The sequence below is a fragment of the Drosophila pseudoobscura genome, chromosome 3 (assembly GCF_009870125.1).
Source record: "Drosophila pseudoobscura strain MV-25-SWS-2005 chromosome 3, UCI_Dpse_MV25, whole genome shotgun sequence".
Lineage (NCBI taxonomy): Eukaryota > Metazoa > Arthropoda > Insecta > Diptera > Drosophilidae > Drosophila > Drosophila pseudoobscura.
Window position 1 is genome coordinate 11,308,824 of NC_046680.1, and position 21,246 is coordinate 11,330,069.

The window sequence follows — 21,246 nt, forward strand, 5'->3', positions numbered from 1 at the left end:
AAATCAGAATTTTTTTAATTAACCAGATAATATATTTATATATATAGAACTTTGGATGTTGTATAATTATTTATATTCCATATATACAAGAAATAAAAACAACATTCTCTTATGCGTACGTCGGAACTAATTGACTAAAATGTTGTGAGCAGTTCCTCTTGGATGCTATTCGATCGAAGCAGTTGAGTTGGTGTAGGTCCACCGGAAACCGTATTGAGGACTTTGGATGATGTAGCTGTGGCGTTTTTGAGGTCATGGTATTCATCGCAGAAAGACTGATTTTAAAAGAGAAATGAATAATCAATTTCAATCCATTTATTGGCATAGGATCGATCGGGCATTACCTTCAGACGATTACCCAAGAATATAGCGCGCTCTCGTTTTCTAACCATATAATCAGAGGACATGAGCCATCTATGCTCCAGGCAATCTTCTGTGTATGGCCGTTTGCTGAAATGATTAATGAAATGTGTAAAATGAAATGAATTGCATTTTATAAATGCTCAATAAATATAATCGTGTATTTCTGGTGTACTTACGTAGGATGACGCTTAAACAAGAGCATAATAAATCGTGTTGCCTCTGGGGTAACTTCCCTGAACAGATTTTCGAATCTATATCGCACAAAGGAAATATTCTGCTTCGTTTCGTATTCGTCGTTTCCGCGGAATGGGCTGCATCCGGATAAGAGCAAGTATGTCAGTGCACCAACAGACCAAATGTCACTCTGAGGGAATATTGGCTCGTCGTTGATCATCTCTGGCGGCTGGAAGTCCAGCGAGCCGCATGGTGTAACCTTGACGCCCAACTTATTCACCTTCTTGGCCGCACCGAAGTCCACCAATTTGACTTGAATCGAGCGAACCGAGGCCATTACCACGTTGTCGGGCTGTATATTGAGATGGCAATATCCACGCCAGTGCAGATATTGCAGGGCGTCCAGCAGCTGGGTAACAACGCTGGCCACCATTTGCTCGGAGTACTCGTGACGGCTGCTGAAGTAGGTGAGGACGTCGGCTCCCTGGAGCTTCTCCATCACGAATATGGCTATGGGCACGTTCAATGGCTTGTAGGCACTGAAGAGTGCGGGTATGCGTTCATGCCGCAACGTCTTGAAGTTGTCAAACTCGGCCACAACCGAGTCCTCGTTTTCATCGGTCACTTCGAGAATCTTGGCCACCACCACTGTGTCGGTGGACTTTTGAATTCCTTTCACAATGGTGCTGAACTCCCCGCGCGCTATCTCCGAGATGAAACTGTACTTGTCGCTCACGGACGAATCGGTGACCCAATTGGGGGGCTCTCGTTCGCAGTGATAGTCGGTGTGGACGCGCTCTTCTTCGGGTATCACCTGATGACCATTCTCGGTGAGCTGTTGTAAATGCTTCATTGCCTTGGTGATGTGGATCTTGGGGGCGTCCTGGCCCACGGTGGTTGCGGCCACAGGGATTCCCATTTCACTCCAGCCAATGCGATTTTTAGAGGCCAGCCTGAACTGGTAGCTTGTGTTTGGCTTCAAATCGTGCAATAGGTAGAATTCGTGATCGATATTGTCGGCCACCGTGGTCCAGGCATCGCAGTTGCTGAGCTTGTACTGCAGACTGTAGCACAGGACCGTAGAGTGGCCATCGTCACGGGGCTGTTTCCATCTGAGGAGAATCTCCGTGCCACTGCTGGCAGAGATTTCGGGTGAGTCTGGTGCATCTGGGAGAGTGGCCACCACGATGCGGCATCTGGCCACAGTTTGGCCCACCTTGTTCCTAGCCACCACCTTGTAGACACCAACATCGAAGTGGGTGGCTGGCTCAAATCGCAGAATGGAGCGACCATCCTCATCGACTGAGATTTTGATGCGCTTGCTCTCAGACAGAACCATGTCGTTCTTAAACCACTGGACGCACGGCTTGGGATCGCCGACTGCAAAGCAATGGATATGACTGGGCTGGTTCTCGGTTATTGCAATCGTCTGCGGCTTCTCCCGGAAGAAGGGTGGATAGCCCTCGCGCTGGGTCTCTATCATGGCCTCGGCTTCAGTGTACTCATCCAGACGTGGGCCCAGCTCCGTGCGCAGGCGCCTGATGGAGTAGGAATCATTGGCCGCATACATGCTGATGCGACTGCGCGTGCGTTCGTCGTCGATTTCCTCATCCATAATATCGGTGAACCGACGTCGTTCGCGGATCACAGGCAGCTGGAAAGGATGTATAGGAGTTAACCTAGATACCACGAGTAATTAAGTAGGCTAGTGTACTTACCGTCCAATCCACAGAATCATTTAGTGCAAACGATGGGGATCGCCTATGGGCCACCTTCATGTATTCACGCAATCTCACGGGGAAGTTTACATCCCGCAGTTGCAGTAAATATGTATCGGGACCATACTGGTAACTGGGAACATACACAGTAAGAGAATTGAAACGATTTATTGGATTTTATACTGGCTTATACTTACTGGCTTTCCGATTGAATCAGGCCTAGCTCGTAGTCGGGATGCAAGTATTTCGAAACAACTTCCTCGCGCTTCGCTCTCTTGCGTGGCTCTGGCAAAGGCTCTGGTGTCGCCTCCGGGGTATAAACGTGACCGGGGGGATATACCATTTTCGATGGATGTTGGAAGCAGCCACTCAAACGACGTCTGCGGAAGTAGTTCTTGCAAGATGCATTGGCATACCAGTCCCTGAAGTGATCGTAGTAGTTCCTCAAACGATCGGTTCGAATTTGATAGTCATGGTCGGAGGCCTGGCGATCGAGCATAAAGAACCATGGATGCTTGAGAGCTGTCTTCACATCCATTCGCTCCTCTGGGCTGTAGAGAAGCAGACGGCTGATAAAGTCACGGCCATCATCAGAGATGTGAGTCCACAGCTCGTCCTTGAAGTCCCAGCGGCCTTCTCGAATCTTGGTCAAGGTCTCCCTATCATCTATGCCCAGGAACGGATTATGGCCACTAAGCAGTACGTAGGTGATCAAGCCCACGGTCCACATGTCGTGGGAGTAGTTCACGCCTTCCTTATTAACCACTTCGGGCGAAACAAACTCTGGCATGCCATAATCCAGTGTCGATAGGTTGTGCTTGTTGATTTTCCTCGACAAGCCAAAGTCCGATACCTTAATGTAATCACTGCCGACCACCGAAATGAGCAGGTCCTTGATCTGTAATTAAGAATATTTAGAAAGATTACAGATTAGAGTTTGCTTCCAGGCGTCGACACATTTTCACTCGCTTACCGTGAGACCCATGTGGCCCACTCCCATTTCATGCATATGCTCGAGACCCCAAAGGGTTTGTCTGACATAATTGGCTATATCTCGCTCTGTGTAGTAATCGCGTCTGAGTAAATTGTCCCTGACCAGCTCGCCTCCCGCCGCCAGCTCCATAATAAGAGTCACGCTGCGGTCAGTGTCGTAGGCATCGTAGGGACGAATCAAGTGCTTGTGATTGAACGTGTTCATCATCTCCAGTTCGTTCAGCATGAAGGGCCGCAGCTCTGGCCTACCGTACATGATTTTTGCAGCATAGTTATCACCGGTAGCACGCTCGACAGCATGATAAGTAATGCCCTGAGTGCCGCGTCCAAGCTCATCGCCAATATCGTACTTGTCCTGGTAGCGCAGCTGCTTGGATCGCACATACGGATGTCTGCCGTACGTCTTGTAGATGTACTGATCCTCGTTCTCCTCAATGTGCACGGTTACCGAGGTGCTAATGGAGCCAGCAATGTTCCTGGCACTAATCGAATATAGTCCGCCATCCTTGATGATCGAATCGTGTATGGACAGAACGTAGATGTCTGGGTCATAGGAGCTAATCTGGTCTCAGAAGAACAATAAGCAAAACTGTCAATGCCCTGCCGTAGGAAAATCGAATCCGATAAAAATATTTACCTTGATGCGAGATGATTCTGCGATTGGCTTCCAGTCCTTATACCAATGAACCTCTGGCAAGGGAATGCCCACCAGTTTGGCCTCGATTCTTCCGTTTTTGCGGGACATTATGAAGGTTTCATCCGGCCGTTTCAAGAACCGTGGATGCTCGGCAATTTCCAATCTCACTCGCTGTCTAGCTTCACCGTGCTCGTTCGTGGCGACCGCCTCATACCAACCCACATCGCGGTCCAGCATACTACGGGTATAAAATCACATATATATACGGTAATAAATATCTTGGAAGTATAGTGGGTTACGGCTCACTTGTTTATGAAAAGCGTGGCCTGTCCATTTCGGGTGTAGCTCTGATCGAATCTGCCACCCGACTCGATAATCATGTCATCGAAGTAGTAGGTCATCTTTGGTTTCGGATAACCATAAACGAACCACATAAGCTCCGTGTTGTGGCCTTTCACTCCGTAACTAATGTCGTTCTCGCGAAGCAGGAATCTGTATGGCAAAAATAAAGCAATGTTGATGGGCGTATTCTGTATGATTTAGCCATGCTATTAAATTACTGAGGAGACTGGGCTAATCCGTCATGTGGCGGCCTTTCAATATCAAAGTCCTTGGGGAAGTAGGGCGAAGTCTCCGGTCTGAAGTCCGTGCCTGGTGGCAGGTAGGTGTACGTTTTTGGTGGCTCTGGCACCAGTTTTTGCCTAGAACAGAACAATTTAGTTTATAAATGTGTATGCTTTAAAAGCGTCCTCTGCTCACCTGTAGGTTTGAGTGTAAGGACTAGGATCGCTCACGCCGAACTTATTTTCCACTCGTATCCTAAATCTATAGTCTCTAAATGGCTCCAGATTACGGATGTCACAGGCACAGCTGCGTACTCCAGTTCGAAGGGTACGCCAGTCTCCTTCAGGTAGGTCCATCATTTCAATCTATTACGTTCCAAGTGACGTCACTATTAATTGAGGTTAAGTTAGAGTTTTATCATCATTTACCTGATATGTGATGGGATAACGTGGCGTCAGAGGGACCGAAGGGTTCCACGACAGGAGCAATCCCCGGTCTGTCATACGAGATATAATTGGACCGTCTGACAATGGTGGAGGAGCTCCGGACTTTTTGTACTTCTTGAAATCGGTGTATTGATCTTCCAGTGGCTTCTGCTGGCTATCCAAGGCTGCAACATCAATAATCTTAGAATAATCTGAGCCCAAGCGAGAGCACCTGTACCTACAGTCGTAGAACAGTTCCGCGTGGCAAATATCATCTCCATATGGATTGAAAATGCGGCAAGAATAACGTCCCACATCGGACTCGGTGACATTTTTTATTGTCAGCCGCAGGAGTCCGTTCGGCTCGACGTCAATCAGGAACCTATCTGAAGGGAAGAGCCTCTGATCGTTTTTAAACCACTCGACCTCTGGCTCTGGATATCCCGTGGCACAGGCTGTGAACTTGGCTATCATGCCCTCGTAGATGTCGCAGTCGCCAATCTTCTTGAGAAATACTGGGGGCTCTGAACGCGAATGCTTCTTGCTGCGATGAGTGGATCGAATTGAATCAGAAAAGATCTTAAGGATATAAGGATACTCACATTTCATTGACAATATCCAGACGTCCTTGGGTTATGTCTTTGCCCTCCCTGTTGCTGGCGATGCATTTGTAGACTCCTTGGTCACCCTTTTCGCAGTTGTTGACAATTAGCATGTGATGATCGCCATCGTTCTTGATGCTATACTTGTCCGACTTGGGAATGGGCTTGTCCTGGAAGTACCACACCAGATCTGGATAGGGAACTCCGGATACAGTCACCGGGATCTTGGCGTTATTTCCAAACACCTGCTGTTGATCGGAGATCTTTTGGGTGAACACTGGCGGCTTGTACACTTTCCTGACATTCGCGTTGCAGGCGGATGAGTCCTCGCCCAAGGGATTGGCCAGCAGGCACGTGTAGTTGCCCGAATCGGCAGCCTCGGCTGGCTTTATGCTCAGTCCGATGTGTTTGCCGTCGCAGGTCATCAGCAGACGCTCGCTGGGAGTGAGCGTGACTCCATCCTTGGTCCAGATCACCTCGGGCATTGGGTTTGCAATGAACGGCGCAGATAGAACCAGCTCTTGACCCTCGTCGGCATTGACATCCCGGAGAGCCGAAACAAACTGGGGCGCTTCTTCAGTGGCCGTTTCGTCTGCTTTTGGAGCCACATAGAGCTTGGCCTTGGACGCAGTGGAGCCCTCACAGTTTTGAGCTATCACCTCGTATAGTCCAGAGTCGCCGGGAACGGTTTTCTCTATGATTAGGCTCGTGCTGTTGTCTGGATTCTCCACAATCGCAATGTGCTTGGGGTCTGGCAGGATTTCGTGGCCGTTGTGGAACCATTTCAGTTTTGGTTTCGGGTTGCCAATCACCTTGATGTCCATTTTGACAGGGAAACCTTCGATGCTCGACGAGTCCTGAAGCTCGGCCACAAATGCAGGCTTGGACTCCTTGGGCACGATTTCCACCTTGGAAACGCCCTCCATCTCTCCGCCCTTGTTGATTATCAGACATTTATAGACTCCGGCATCTTGCGGTTGTGCGGCATCAATGCTAAACATTAGGTAATACATGTAATTCGTATTTCCAGTAATATATCAAGCCTTACATCAGTCCAATTTTTCCATTGGGATTGTTGATAAAGTTAATCTCCGGACTAGGACGAAGCAACATGCCGTCCTTGTACCATTTAACCTCAGGAGCTGGGAAACCGTACACTTCAGCCTCCAGCTTCAGGGGTTCACCCACGACAACAGTTTGGTTGGCAATTGGTTTAGTAAACCTCGGCTGCACCTCCTCAGCTGTATTTTAAAGGATTCTAATGCAAATATCAGTGGGTAAAGAATAGTGGATGCAATACACACGTTTAACAGCTACCGCACACAGGGCCACCTTCTGTCCATGCGGATTGGATATGATTAATTTGTAGGCCCCAGAATCGTTGGGTTCGCAGTGATTGATCTCCAATTTGACCAAACCCTCTGGGCTGGTGGAAATCTTCACACTGAAAAGAGAGGCATAAGTGGTATATCATTGGGTGTTCGTGCTCGTGGCATACCTTTCGCTGGGCTTAACTTCTTCGCCGTCCTTTAGCCATTGGACAGTGGGCAGAGGACTTCCATCCACGGTGCACTCCAGCACTAGGGGTTCGCCCTGCAGCACGTCCAGGGCATTGTCCAACTTCTTGACAAAGCTTGGTGCCAGGGAAAGCAGAGCCAGCTTGAAGGGTGCCTTTGTCACTCCGATTTCATTGGTGGCCACACAGGTATACTAATAGAAAAACACTCCAGTTACTATACTTTTTATACTGATTTCTTATGGATGTTTTACCGTTCCAACATCGTTTTCCCTGAATGTTTTTATATCGAATACACCTTCGATTTGATCGGATCCTTTCTTGGTGTCCTCTTTTTTGTAGAGCTTGTCCTTATGGGGCTTGTTGATGGCTTCGTAATTAATCGGCTTGTCGTCCTTTAACCACTCAAGGGTTGGCAGGGGGACACCGTGCACCAAAACCTTAGTGGAAACAGGCCTGTAATCGTGAATGCTCTGGCTCTCAGGCTGGACAATGAATGTGGGCTTCTCCACTGAAAAATATTTGAATATTAAGTTGTAGCAGTGAAGAGTAACACCAAGGAAAATATACCTACCAAGGACAGACAAGTTGAAGTCAACACTGGACCTTCCCTCACTGTTGACCGCCGTAATGGTGTATTTCGAGGATTCACTTGGGGACACCGCCTGGAAGACGAGTCGGTACTTATCGGCATCCACGTCGGCGATCACCTCACAGTTCTCGTTGTTGCAAAGGTTCTCATTCCCCCTGGTCCAGGATACCTTCGGCTTCGGGTTGGCGAGCACCACGGCCTCGAAGCAGATTGTGTCGCCGGGCATGCACTTGCGGTCTTCCAATCCGGAAATCTCTGGCTTGGCCAGAACATCGATCCATCCGCTTGTGGCCAGCTCTCCGTACTTGTTCTTTACCTTCAACTCATATCGTCCCGAGTCTTTTATATCAGCTGTACTCAAACAAATAGATATATAGTTTTCTAACTTCAAATAATAATTTTTACCACAATACCTTCCAAAATATTCAGCGTGCAAGTATATTGCTGCAGACCATGCTCAAGCTCTTTCTTTTCCACCTTTAGCTTGAGGTTATTGCTCTCCTTCACTGGCTGGCCGTCCTTGAGCCACACGATTTCGGGTGCGGGATCGGCTGTGAATATGACCGGCTCAGAAACCTTATCTCCCTTGTTCACTTTTATGTCCTTCAGGCCCGATCCCTGGGTAAGTATCGGCTTGCGATATTCAGCCACACCTTTAAACGCACGAATAAAAGAATAATTATTATGAAAACGACAGATATTCGAATAGATTATCATACCTGAGAGAGACAGATCTCCTTGATGCGACTTCTCGCCACATTTGTTTTGCACAACCACCTTGTACTCTCCAGCATCGACAAGATCTAGGGACTGCACCTCCAGCTTATAATGATCCTGGAATACGGTTTATAGGTTTACAACCATATATCAACACAGATTGGCATTCATTTGAAACAAACCCCATCCACCGTAATCGCCGTATGCTTATCGGATGTAATCGGTTTCCCATCGTGATACCATATCGCTTCCGGCTTGGGTATGCCCGTGGCGATGACCTCATATTTGAGTGGAACACTCTCGAAACTGTGCGTCTGGAAGACGTCCACGTGGAGGATCTCAGGAACAGCTACAAAGTAAGGAGCCATCAGTACTCGTGGATCTGCTGGATGCTGAACTTAAATGCTACTATTTTATATCTGTACAGAGATTCGATAATATCGAATTGTATGGTTAGTGTTTGCAGTGCAGCGTTTATTTATAAAGTTGGATTGTAATCTTTCAGAATTATATCACTGAAAGTAATGAAAGACCCCACATATCCAATAAAATAGAGAAATAAATATATTAAAAAGTGTTTGTTTCAGTTCCAGAACGATGATGATGGAGATCTTCCTGTGCTGGAGCTCTGAATTGTTTGCGAAAAAATCCAGAAGATCCACATTTGAATATTTTGAAGAGAGACATATACAAGTGATCAAAATGATATCACCCCTAAAGCAGTGCATATGTACATATAAAGAGACATTCAAAAAAATCATCAGCCTTATAGACTAGTTCTTACAAACTATTTTTAGGTTTTACTCGTACTATTACTCGAACACTGAATAAAAAGTTCAGTATAGTATGTATGATTCGAATTCGATTCAGTCGTGCGTTCTCATTTGATGCTCGTGCATTTTTGTAAGTTTTCCAATCATTTCCTTAGCACGATGCACACAGAAATTCGCGTTTTATACAGATTAGAGTTAATAGTCTTCTGAATTAGTATTTCTCTTTGTACAGTTGTAATGATGAAATTATGTTAATGTTGTATGCTTAGAAGATGTTTGATCGTGTTCGATGTTAATTTGTTGGTACTGAGATTACGACTAGACCAATTATTCATTCACATCCATATGCATTTTCCAAATATGTACAAGTGCAAGTAGTATTAGATTATGGTCTTTAGTTGATGTATTGAAAATGTTTGTGGTTTACCCCCTTCTTCAGGCTGTTCAGTCGTCGCAATCATAGTTTTAGTCACTGTTTGTTCCAGAGACATAGTGTCGCTTGCTGTATCGAAATTGCATATTGAAGATTAGGATATTTCAAATGTAATTTCAAAAAAGAAACCGCTATGAGACAATTTTCACCAGTTCTACGCCCTAGATTTACGAGTCGTTTCCCCAATGGAATAATATAGAGAGAAATAATAGGCCTTGCATCTGTTATGTCTTGGAAAACTTACTTAAAACAACGACCTTGCAGGTGGATGTCGTCTCGCCAATAAAGTTGGCTGCCTTGACCTCGTAAGTACCCGAGTCTTCAGTTTTAGCCAGATTCAGAGTAAGGTAATAGTTTTCAATGCGCTGCGAATCGCGGGAAATCTTAATGCGTGCATCTTCATAGATTTCATGGCCGTCTTTGAACCTAAACACAAGACAAGTGTTGAGTGTTCGCAACCACAAAATATATCAAATGCATACCATTTAATATTCGCCTCTGGCTCGCTGTACACTTCGACCTCTAATGTAAAGGATTTTCCTTCCTGTACTTCAATGTTCTTAAGACCCCGCTTCACCTTGGGCTTGCCTTGAGTTCGAAAAGATAAAGATTAGGCAGGGAAATCAAGCAGTTTTGATTGACACTTACAGTTGACGGTCACAACGCAATTGTCTTCCAGTTTTCCGTAGTCGTTCATTATTTTGCAGCAGTATGTTCCTTGCATATTGGTTGCCGCCTTATTCAAAACCAATTTGAAGTCGTTGCCCTCCTCCACATGACGGAACTCGTTCCTCTTCTCGTCGATCTCGATGCCGTCAATGTACCACTTGACGTGTGGACGGGGATAGGCATCGACACCCACTACAAGCTCCACATTAGAGTCGCCTTCCGCTACGGTAATGTTTTTCATCTTCTTGGTGAATTCCGGGGAGCACTTGATCAGCAGCTGCGTGGAGCTGGTCGCCGACCCGTGCTCATTTGTGGCCTTGACCGTATATTTGCCAGCATCGACGCGGGTGGCGCCAGTTATCTTCAGAGTATAGGCATTGCCATCGGTGCTCACGCTGTACTTCGAGTCTGTTAGCTTGATCTCGGTTTCATCGTGGTACCAGATAAGCTTGGCTTCGGGGTAGGCATCTATCCGGACTGTCATCTGCACGTTCTCCTTTTCCCCGTGTATGTACTCGCTCTCGAAGGCCTTGACTATCACTGGCTTGGATTTGACGGTGCAACTCCAGTACTCGGACGTCTGGCTGATATCGTTGGTGGCCCTAATCGAGTAGTTGCCCGCTTGGGCTAGCTTTATGTCCGAAATTTCGACAACAACCTTCTCCACGCTCTTTCCAACGGAGCTCGATGTGATCTTCACGTTTTTCTCACTGCTCACATCCTTCGCATTGTTAGTCACAATCACGGCTGGCTGAGGGAAGCCTTCCACTTCGATTTCCATTTTGATTGTCTCTCCAGCCGAGCAAGTGATGTCCTTAATCTTCTTTATCTTCGGTGGAGCTACGAGCGCAAAGTAAGAGGTTATATCCTGATTCAGATCTTAGATAATTGTGTTGCAGTATTACCTTTTACGACTAGATTAATCGTCGACTCATCATGGCCCAGTTCATTCACAGCCTCAATGGTGTACTCTCCGGCATCAGCGGTGTTGATGTTCTTTATAATGAGCGACATGCTCTCCTCGTCCTCGTACATGAACTTATGGCGGTCATCCACCTCGACGACCTCGCCCTCGTGCTTGAAGAGCACGGCTGGCTTGGGGAAGCCCTTGCACTGCAGTTCCAGGATGGCCGTTCCACCGATGCTCGTGTTGGCCTCGCGGTGCTCGATCACTAGTGTGGGCTTCTCAGGCTCCCTGTTCAGGGTCTGAATGGCGCCCTGAACCGACAGCTCGGCGCTGCAGGAGATATTTCCAGTTGATGTTTGAGCCACACAAGTGTAGATGCCGGCATCCTCCGGCTTTACGTGCTGGAAGACCAGAGCCAGCGAGTCCTCGTCCTCGCCGAAGAGTACTTTGAACCGTTCCTCGGGATCGAACTCCTCTCCGTTTCGCTTCCAAGCGAACACGGGCCTCTCCCCGGCTGGCAGAATTTGTCCACTGAGCGCACCGAACGGATTCCTGTCCTCTATATGCCAAATATTTGTATAAAGTTAGGCACATTCGAATTTCTCATCGAATAGAAGTCCTTACCCACTGTAGTTGCTACAGCTTCACAGCTAGCATCGCCATACTTATTCGAGGCCTTGCAAGTGTAGGTTCCACTGTCAGTTTTCTGGACGTCGGCGATGACCAGCTCATAGAATCCCAAATAGTCCTTGTCTCTGATTATCTGAATGCGATCGTTGACTTCCAGGATTTCCACCTGATCCTTGTAGCTGAAGGGAATTGAAATCAAATATAACATAAATGCCCTTTTTATTCTAAGGCTTTCTTTTCCTACTTACAACTTAACCCTGGGCTTGGGATCGCCTTTGATTTTGATCATGAAGCGGAATAGAGTGTTCTCAATCATTTCAGCATCCTTCAAGCTAACCAAAAATGCTGGCGCCACATTGGTTTTAGTCTCATCATGGCCAGGTGCTGTGGGCGGAAGAAAAGTGTGAAATTAATGAACAAATCTTCATATTTTGAATGTGCCAAACACGTACCTTGGCCCACAGCCAGTTGCGCCGATAAAGTGGTCGTTTCGGACGCGGATTGAGCGCGAATGGTGTAGGTTCCCGCATCGCTCTCACTGCAGTTCTTGATGTCCAACCGGTACGAATTCATTGGAGCACTAGTCTGAATAACTCGATCAGCCAAACGATCTTCCAGGGGCTTGTTATCCTTTAGCCAGGTCACCAGTCCGGGCTGGTCCTTGAACTGGATCTCAAAATGCGCGGTCTCTCCAACTGGAAATCATACATTGCATTGCAGCCGGAGGCACTTATGTGTGAGAGTACTTACTGTCCACCTGGACGCTCTTTAGCATCTTTACGACAACAGGCTTGTCGACAGAGCGTAGTGGTCGATCCTCTAGTTGACGGGAAGCAGACCGGATGCCAGATCGCGATTCGGCCACTGAATAGGAAGCCCGGCTCTCAGCTCGGCTCTCGGCGCGGCTCTCTGTGCGGCCTGTGGCCAGGAGGGATGAGCGTGCCTCAACCTTGTCAACGGAGCTACGATCGCGTCTGGAACTTACTCCATAGTGCTTCTCGGCAGTGCTGTCATACGAAGTACCTCTATCGTAGTCCCGAGTTCTGGAGGATGCTGCTTTCGAGATCGAAGCAGGGAAAGTATGGAAAAGTATATTTTAATACGATATCAATTATCAATTTAAGACAATGAAAAATATTTGCACACACTCGTCAAAGATTAGTACATATATTTTTGCATCGTTTTTCTTTAAAATCTGAATTGACTTGCAACCAATTGGAAAACTGACAAGGATTGGATATACGAGTATGTGGGATTCAATGGAGGATTGTGAAGGTAGACACGAATAAATTGTTAATTAAACAAGCAGAGTCTGTGTATTTGATCTGAACATTGAAATGGTTGTTTTTAAACACAGTTATTTACGTGGAACGGAACGTTTGTAACTCTACAGAGATTTGAATGAAAGACGTGCCACAAATGATGTACCTATAAAATTAAGACTTTGATTAAAACAACGCACGAAACTCACGTAAAAGTACATGAAACTTTCTTAATTGTATTGCTGGAAGAATAGAACGTAAAACGTTTCAAACGCAACCTATACTTTACATTTTTTTTTACTTTTATTAACATTTAACAAAGGCATCCCAACGATCGATAGTCACACAAATTACTTTTAGGCACGAGTATTCGTAAATAAATATATTTTAGCTGGAACGGAACTTTCTGGAACTTACTTTCATAGCGCCGTTTGGAAGCCACTGAGTAGCCAGAATAATAATCATCCATGCCACCGACGCTTTGGCCTCTGGCTTCAAAATCTGCACTTGGCTCTCTGAAATCGTCAGCAATAGACTCAGTATAATCGCGTTCAAGCTCATAAATGTTAACGGGCTCCTCGACAATCTCATAAATGGGTCTTTTTTTAACGGGTGGGGTAAATATATGCAAGAAGTCGCGTGCTTTGGCCTTTTGTACAGTATCCTGAGCGTAATTAGTGGAGTCCTTCGATTTGAGAACCGTATTCTTAATGCTCCGCATCTTCTGCTTGGCATTGCGAAGCGAGGTGTCCGACGAGGATACGTCGTAGATGCCTTCAAAGAAGTTCTGTGTCTTCTGCTCTAGACTCTCAGTATGGACTAGAAGGCGCTTAATGGTTGGCGGCGGCGGCGGAGGCGGTGAAGGTGGGCGGGCTTTGACAATTAGTATCTCAATGGTAGTTTCGTACGAAATGAGCGGAAGCGGTTGGAAGAAGCCGGGCATTCGTGTGAAATGAGGCGGAATAGGAGGCGGAGGCGGCCCTGTCTGCTGCAGGAATTGATTAGCGCCGCTCCTGTCGTTGGCGATATTGGTAAGTCTGTTATTCCAAATGGTTAATGAAGCATTATCGGTTATATTAGCAGTGTATCCCTGTCGGCCCTGCGAACCCCTCGGCGCAGTGTCGCTATCCTGAAGGGATTCGCTGTAGCCAACGATATCTTTGAGCTCTATGGGTCTGTGCTTAGTTACAACAGTGTTATCGTTTTCTACTGGATTGTATACTTGGATTTTTGGAATCGAATATTGTGAAGTATTAGGCTTTGCCTCTTCGGGGCGCTTACCAGCTAATATATCAATCTGACTGGTTTCGGTGGTAGATTCTTCTTTCAGAACAACTGATTCGATTGCAGTTGACTCAGTTCTCTCAGATACAGATATGATCTCGTGTATTTCTTGCCTTGCAATTGAACTGGTGGCAGCCACAGGCTCGATCACTGGTTCGACTTGTGGCGATGTTTCGACTCCCTTGGAATGTGAAGCCGATTCTGGAGCTAAGACAACCTCCGGTTTGGGCTGCGGTGGGGGTGCAACCTTTTTGACGGGCGGAGCCGGTGGAGTAGTCTCTGCGGCCCTAGAAATGGACTCTTCTCTGATGGCTCCAGTCTTGGTATGAACTTCCGAAGTAGAGTGCGACTGCGAGCTAGAAATTTGAACTGCCTTGGACTCGACCTTGGTATGCTTTTCGGCAGTTGTCTTTGAAGAATATTGCCGGTCGTGCTGTTTCTTGTACAGCTCGATGGACTCCTGCTCAAGCTTCAGCAGTTCCTGCTGCTCGAGCTGCAGTCGCTCTTTGGTCTCCTTGCTCAGGAAGTAGTTCTCAGCAACATCGGAGGGACGAATACTGGAACTTGGATCATGCGCCTCTGCGCGTTGAGGCAGGTGCAGGAGCAGCTCACTTTCGGCAACTACTTGGGAGGAGTCTACTTTCAGATCATCTGCGTTGTGCTCTTGCAGTGTAACGTCTTGGTTGACGTACGAGGAAATCTCTTTGAACCAGGTCAGGGTAGCCTCTTCGCCGTGGGGCCTAATGTTAATCGGAAAGATTGAGTTTGCGTCCGGGGCTTTCAGGCTTATAAGAATCTGCTTCTCGTCGGCTTTGTGCTCGACATTACAGAGAGGAAGCTTGACGATGTTTTGCAAAATAAATACGGATCTGCTCTCTGATATTTTGCGCACCTTGGTTACTAATATTCTTGACTTGAACAGAAAGCAGTAGCGCTCGTGCGCCTTGCCGTCCTTATCAATCAAAGTGCACCACTCATGCAGCAACAGGCGCCCCAATTTGTAGATGTTGCCGCGACAGCCCTCGATGCTAGAAAGAAATCTGTTGTCATATGCTCTACCCGGCACACTAAGCATTAACTCTAGGGCCCGCTCCAAATCTTTAACATTCTCTTTCAAGCTTTGTGAGTATTTAATGAAGTCCTGCGAAAACAAACATTTATAGTAGTCTTAGCATGAAGCATGATGATTAATGGTAATAGTTAAGATTTGCTTGCATGTTATTTTAAGGTAAAGTAAAGTAAAAGATTGCAGAGTACCACTAAAAAATTATAGGTACTATATGTATGGGCATGTCCAAACCTTGAACAGAAGTTGATAGTCGTTTATCCGTTGGATGGGGAGCTTAAGATGTTCCGAAAGAGATTTATCGTCCCCAAGTTGTTTTGAAAGTTCCTGCAAGACATGAAAAGGTTATACATTAATGAAATGAGACCTTCTAGCGATAATCTTCAAATTATAGTGTTCTAGAACATTTTGAGATGTAAAAGACTCATAGATACTCGTACAATATGTACTCTATGAAAAATCGAGTGTATTGAAAAATGGAATAATAATATTTGTTGATATTTGCGGATTTGATAGTTTTCTGCATCCGTTTGGATTTGCGCCAGTCCCAGTCCCCGTCCCCCTCTCCTACCCCGTTCCCGTGAGCATTGAATATTCACTTATACATTTAAAACAAAATGTTCTCTATCTCTCTCGCCATGGGTTATTTTTGGAACGATGTTTAAAAATTTATCACTTGTTGCAAAAATGAATATGTGTGCGTGAATGATTTTCGGTTTGGAAAGACATAGTCAGATGTATGTACCATACGAATATGAATATGTATGTATACTCAATATCTGAATACTAGTCGCGAAAGATGTGAATGATGTTTAGAAAGATCCACTCTGTCATAGACTTGGGTGTTTTTTATTCACTCTTCATATTCACAAGACCACGAATATTCACTGCTGAACCAATTACGAGTAGACACGATCTCTTTAAAGTCAATGTTACAATATATTTGCTTGTCCCGTATATATTTGAATACTTTTAGATGTGAGGTCAAATATGTGTGCTGGGAAAAAGTCTTCGCATATGTGCATACATATATATTTATAAATATATATGTACGTATTAATGTATCTTTAAATATATATGTACAGAAGTATTATCGTGCACAGTAAAATGTCGGGGAAATAATGTTGCATAACGGGAAAACGTCACAAATATTAACAAATTGATTTCAAATATTTTTTTCCTTCTTCCTTCCACTTTTCACACTTGTATCGAAAGCTGGCCGATTTCAAATCGATTTTTGATGGGTAAAAGTTGTTCAACATATATTTAAAGAGTTTCAATTGAAGATATATAGGCCGATAGCAATAACTTTGTGGGTCTCATTTATGACAATAGTATAACTTCAAGTACCTAAAGCGAAACGATTACGTATAGGAATAATTAGCACGACACGACCGCCAACACCACTCGGAATCAACTGAAAACTGCGAAAGCTTTAGGATGGAAAGCGTCTGCCTTTAAAAATAAACCGAACTGATATTCTCGCACATACCACACACCATACCCACACGCATAATATGTGTAGACGATCCCACGTTTGGGGCAGCGCAGCTTGAATTCAACCAATAATTACACAAATAAAAGTCAAAGATATTCGTTTTGGCCAGAAGCTTGCCAGGAACGGAACAGATGAAACGAAAGCATTATCGACATTAAAAATGATCTATGGGGCACGGAACCTACATATACCCGCGCACACCCCCAAATCAGACTCGGGCCTTTGTAGATGCCGATTTCGAATCGCTTGTGTTAAGGATACTTACTTGAAAGTATTTGCTTGCTTCAGGGTCGGAGCTCAGGTACTCCTGGGCCAATGGCTCGTTCTGGCAGTACTCCACATGCTTGTCAAAGTCCCTCTCCAGGCGTAGAAAGGTTTTGGCCACCATATTCGGCTGATTACTGTAGCACTTAAGTCCTTCCTTGAGTACACTGAAATGGTAAATGTACGATATTCTTCTCTGATCGAATCGACCCTGGATAAACATACTTATTATGAAATTCCGCAATGTGCAGAAAGTTGCAGAATATGACATCCTTGTTGTCTCTCACTGATCTGGGGACTACCGGTTTATCAATGCCTTTAATGTATTTTTCCACTACGTGGAGCAGATCCCTGGAAAATTCTTCCTCGGTTTCTACCAGCTCCCTTAGGATGGTCCTGCAAATAGCCAGAATAATGATCCAGAGAGCAGTAGATCTTTAGCTCTTGACGCTTACTGCTTTTTAAACTCCGCATCGCCGGTTTCTTTACCATTCGAGTTGTTCATGTTTGGATTAAATTCTAGTATTTCAATTGGTACCCAACCTTCCTTGGGGGCATCGCCACTATCGAACATTCTCACAAAGCATCTGAAAGGGGGAAACAAAAGCCTCAACAACAAATCGCCATCGCTTTTAAAACTTCTGAATGAGATTGTCATTCCAATCTTTAAACAATCTTTGGTTAGTGCAACGTACCTTGATTTTTCAGCGGCTTTTGTACTCAATAGTTCGACGAGGTCTCCACGGGAAACACTGATCTCGTCAGCGGCCAACGTTTGAGCCTGATAATCCCGGCTCACGAACACAATGTCTGGAACCTGTTGAGTTGATTACATTTTGTACAATAAATATGCAAAAACACTATGTGTAGTATTCTTCAAGTACAAGAAGAAGAACCACAACGGAGAGTTAAACAATGCTTCGATGTACGATTACGATAAGTACTGCGCGCAGCGTATATCTTTGTATTGAAGAGCGGGAAAGCTTTCCGTTTGTTCAGATTTATCGGATCTGGCCTCATAACATGTACTACTGCGTGTACGAGAAAAGAAGTGCCTCTGTGCAAAAATTAGCTCGTTAGCTGAAAGTCTATTTTGCGTTGACATAGACAGGCGAGCATGGCTCGTCTATTTATTCCGCTTTTCAATTTTACTGAGTGCAAAGCTTGATACGATCGACATCAGCTGATTGCACGGCAGCACAGTGTCCTCTCGTTAGTAGGGTTTCCGATCGATTCGATACCCTTTCGCACATAAACTCGGAGTTTCCCGGAGTCGAATATTACACTTGTGAACTTTGCTAGTCTGGATGCACTTTTTGAAACAATTTATTGATTAAATGTGTATGTATCACTGAAATATTTACCATTAGAAAAAGAAACTTTTCTCAGCGATCAGGTAAAGGGATTTTAGCACTTATAGGGATTTATTTTCGTATGATCTATTCGAAAAGAGCTCAAGTTTAATCCAAAGAACGCGTTCGAATTCAAATCCTATCGATTGTCTCACAGTAATAGTGCTCTATATACATACACTTGCTCGCATATCTCTGCGTACACTGAGAAAATGAATACATTTTCATGTTTAGTTGCGGATAACTACTAATATAAGGCACTTGGGGCAACGATTTTTTTTAATAATATTCTTTGCTTATTTCTAAAACTATCTACATTTGTTTTTTATTCAATAAAACAAACTTAATAGGAAAAAAAAATCATTAAAAAAAACATAAGACAAATTTGACACCTCAAAAGTCTGCGTACACTTCAACAATTCTGCGTACACGACTAAAATTCTAAGTTGTTAATATTTTGTGGGATCTTCCTATCGTTTTAAAACATCTGCCAGACGTCCAGGCATTGAGTCAACCAAATTCCTGGTGTCCTCGGCAGTTATTTTGCCCCATTCCTCCAGGATAACTTCCTTCAACATGTTTTTAGAGCTTATGGTGTGCTTACGAATCCTGCGATCGAGTAAATCCCATAGATGTTCTATGGGATACAGGTCTGGGGACTAAGGAGGCGATCGAAGCTCATTTTGTACATTGTAAAGCAAACAGAGCTTAACATTGTGGGCAGTATGCGTCGGATCATTGTCCTGTTGGCAGCAAAAGTCGTCTTCAAGCTGTAATTTTTGGACACTCTGCTGAAGGATTTCTTTCAGAATTTGAATATAGGCTTCTCCAAAGTTATATCTGAAGAAACTGTCCGACGCACTTGGAAAAAGGTGGGGTATCATGGCCGAGATGCTCGTAGGAAGCCGTATGTATTTGGGGTCAATAGGAAAAAGCGTATGGATTTCGCCAATGAGCACATTTCAAGGTTCCCAGCTTCTGGAAAAGGGTTATTTTTTCAGATGAGAGCAAGGGCATAAAAGACAAGAAAATTTTTTGGAGGAAAAGCGGAACAGCCATGGACAAAGAACATTTACTACCGACTGTAAAACATGGAAGTGGTGGTGTAATGGTGTGGGGTTGTATGGAGGCCAATGGTGTTGGAAATCTCATTTTTATAGAATCCACAATGGACCACAAAGCCTATATTCAAATTCTGAAAGAAATCCTTCAGCAGAGTGTCCAAAAATTACAGCTTGAAGACGACTTTTGCTGCCAACAGGACAATGATCCGACGCATACTGCCCACAATGTTAAGCTCTGTTTGCTTTACAATGTACAAAATGAGCTTCGATCGCCTCCTTAGTCCCCAGACCTGTATCCCATAGAACATCTATGGGATTTACTCGATCGCAGGATTCGTAAGCACACCATAAGCTCTAAAAACATGTTGAAGGAAGTTATCCTGGAGGAATGGGGCAAAATAACTGCCGAGGACACCAGGAATTTGGTTGACTCAATGCCTGGACGTCTGGCAGATGTTTTAAAACGATAGGAAGATCCCACAAAATATTAACAACTTAGAATTTTAGTCGTGTACGCAGAATTGTTGAAGTGTACGCAGACTTTTGAGGTGTCAAATTTGTCTTATGTTTTTTTTAATGATTTTTTTTTCCTATTAAGTTTGTTTTATTGAATAAAAAACAAATGTAGATAGTTTTAGAAATAAGCAAAGAATATTATTAAAAAAAATCGTTGCCCCAAGTGCCTTATATTAGTAGTTATCCGCAACTAAACATGAAAATGTATTCATTTTCTAAGTGTACGCAGAGATATGCGAGCAAGTGTATGTGTATATACTCTCAGTGTATGTATTTGTATATGTGTGTATGTAGGTTGCGTTGCACAAATGTATTAATAAGTAATTTTTGGCACATGTTCATATCTCGCACGAATTAATGTTGTATGTTTACGGGCACGCATGACTTACGTTATCCATGGTTTTGGATCTGATTGACTGGCTATCACTCGATTCACTTCACACTCTACATAAATGTTTGCACTTCTGTGGATGGGGATGTGGATGTGTATTGCATAACTTATTACTGCAGGCAGCTCAAAAATTCGTTTCGATTTATTTGCACAGGGTTTTTGGACATGCTCTAGCCCCGTAAATCGATGATCGGTTGGTTGTTTATATTCGGCTGTGTGCACCGGAATTCGTTTGTCATAATATGTTCGCAATATTCGATCGGTTCGGATGCGGGCATGGGCATGCAGCGTAGTATATTAGATTTCCCTATAGACTGTAGTCGCGAGAGAAAAGCCAGCCGCCGCGTGCAGATACCAATGATTTTAACTGCATCCCGACAACTGTACGACTGATCGATATTTGCTGATCACAACAAAAGCTCTCCTCGAAAAAATCGTTTCAGAATTTAAAAATAATGCACATGCACCTCGCATGCATAGCTACATATGTGCTTAGATTCTCATCTACTTAAATACAAACACACACGTTCTAAAAGTTTATAGCTGTCACACGCTACTATGTATTAATATATGTGCATATGCATGTATATTGCCACACCACCCTTCCCTCGCATGCCACACTCGTACTGTATATACATACATACATACATACATACATACATACATACATACATGTATAAATCAGTTTTATAAACATATAATTTAGAGATTTATATTATGTTTACATTTTGTAATAAACACAGGATGAATTATAAAATATATGTGTATTGTAGTTTGGATGACTATTGGACGTGATGTGTAAGGGGGGGCTAAGCATCCGAGTCTAATTATTCCGA

The 21,246-nt window shown here is 44.5% G+C and overlaps 1 protein-coding gene across 8 annotated transcripts; it reads right to left on the bottom strand.

Moving 5' to 3' along the window:
• Positions 1 to 50: 50 nt before the first annotated feature.
• Obsc (Obscurin) lies at positions 51 to 20,800 on the bottom strand. Of its 8 annotated transcripts, none has more exons than XM_033378213.1 (37): positions 20,409 to 20,800; positions 17,783 to 17,904; positions 17,543 to 17,674; positions 17,313 to 17,483; positions 17,089 to 17,254; positions 15,560 to 15,652; positions 13,393 to 15,400; positions 12,464 to 12,769; positions 12,166 to 12,408; positions 11,962 to 12,097; positions 11,708 to 11,892; positions 11,082 to 11,642; positions 10,156 to 11,016; positions 9,990 to 10,095; positions 9,752 to 9,933; positions 9,502 to 9,576; positions 8,484 to 8,650; positions 8,304 to 8,418; positions 7,998 to 8,237; positions 7,567 to 7,935; positions 7,247 to 7,503; positions 6,975 to 7,186; positions 6,781 to 6,920; positions 6,525 to 6,717; positions 5,477 to 6,469; positions 5,117 to 5,418; positions 4,878 to 5,059; positions 4,645 to 4,814; positions 4,446 to 4,586; positions 4,192 to 4,377; positions 3,886 to 4,123; positions 3,229 to 3,810; positions 2,453 to 3,153; positions 2,256 to 2,388; positions 540 to 2,191; positions 345 to 450; positions 51 to 275 (listed from the first exon to the last, which is right to left on the bottom strand). In XM_033378213.1, the coding sequence occupies exons 1-37, from the start codon at positions 20,415 to 20,417 to the stop codon at positions 135 to 137; spliced, it is 12,576 nt and encodes a 4,191-aa protein (XP_033234104.1). In that variant the 5' UTR covers positions 20,418 to 20,800; the 3' UTR covers positions 51 to 134. The 8 variants fall into 8 exon arrangements, with proteins under 8 accessions (XP_033234104.1, XP_033234105.1, XP_015039792.2 ...); XM_033378214.1 differs by having other exon boundaries at positions 135 to 275; positions 12,464 to 12,766; XM_015184306.2 differs by having other exon boundaries at positions 135 to 275; positions 12,464 to 12,766; positions 14,257 to 15,400; positions 20,409 to 20,799.
• Between the last annotated feature and the right edge of the window lie 446 nt (positions 20,801 to 21,246).

Bases quoted from the DNA above. Each gene is read 5' to 3' on its own strand.
- Obsc (XM_033378213.1), bottom strand. The intron at 9,577-9,751 runs GTAAGTTTTCCA...ATTTCGATACAG, and splicing joins CTGCAAGGTCGTTGTTTTAA to CAAGCGACACTATGTCTCTG. The intron at 4,378-4,445 runs GTAATTTAATAG...TTTGCCATACAG, and splicing joins GGATTAGCCCAGTCTCCTCA to ATTCCTGCTTCGCGAGAACG.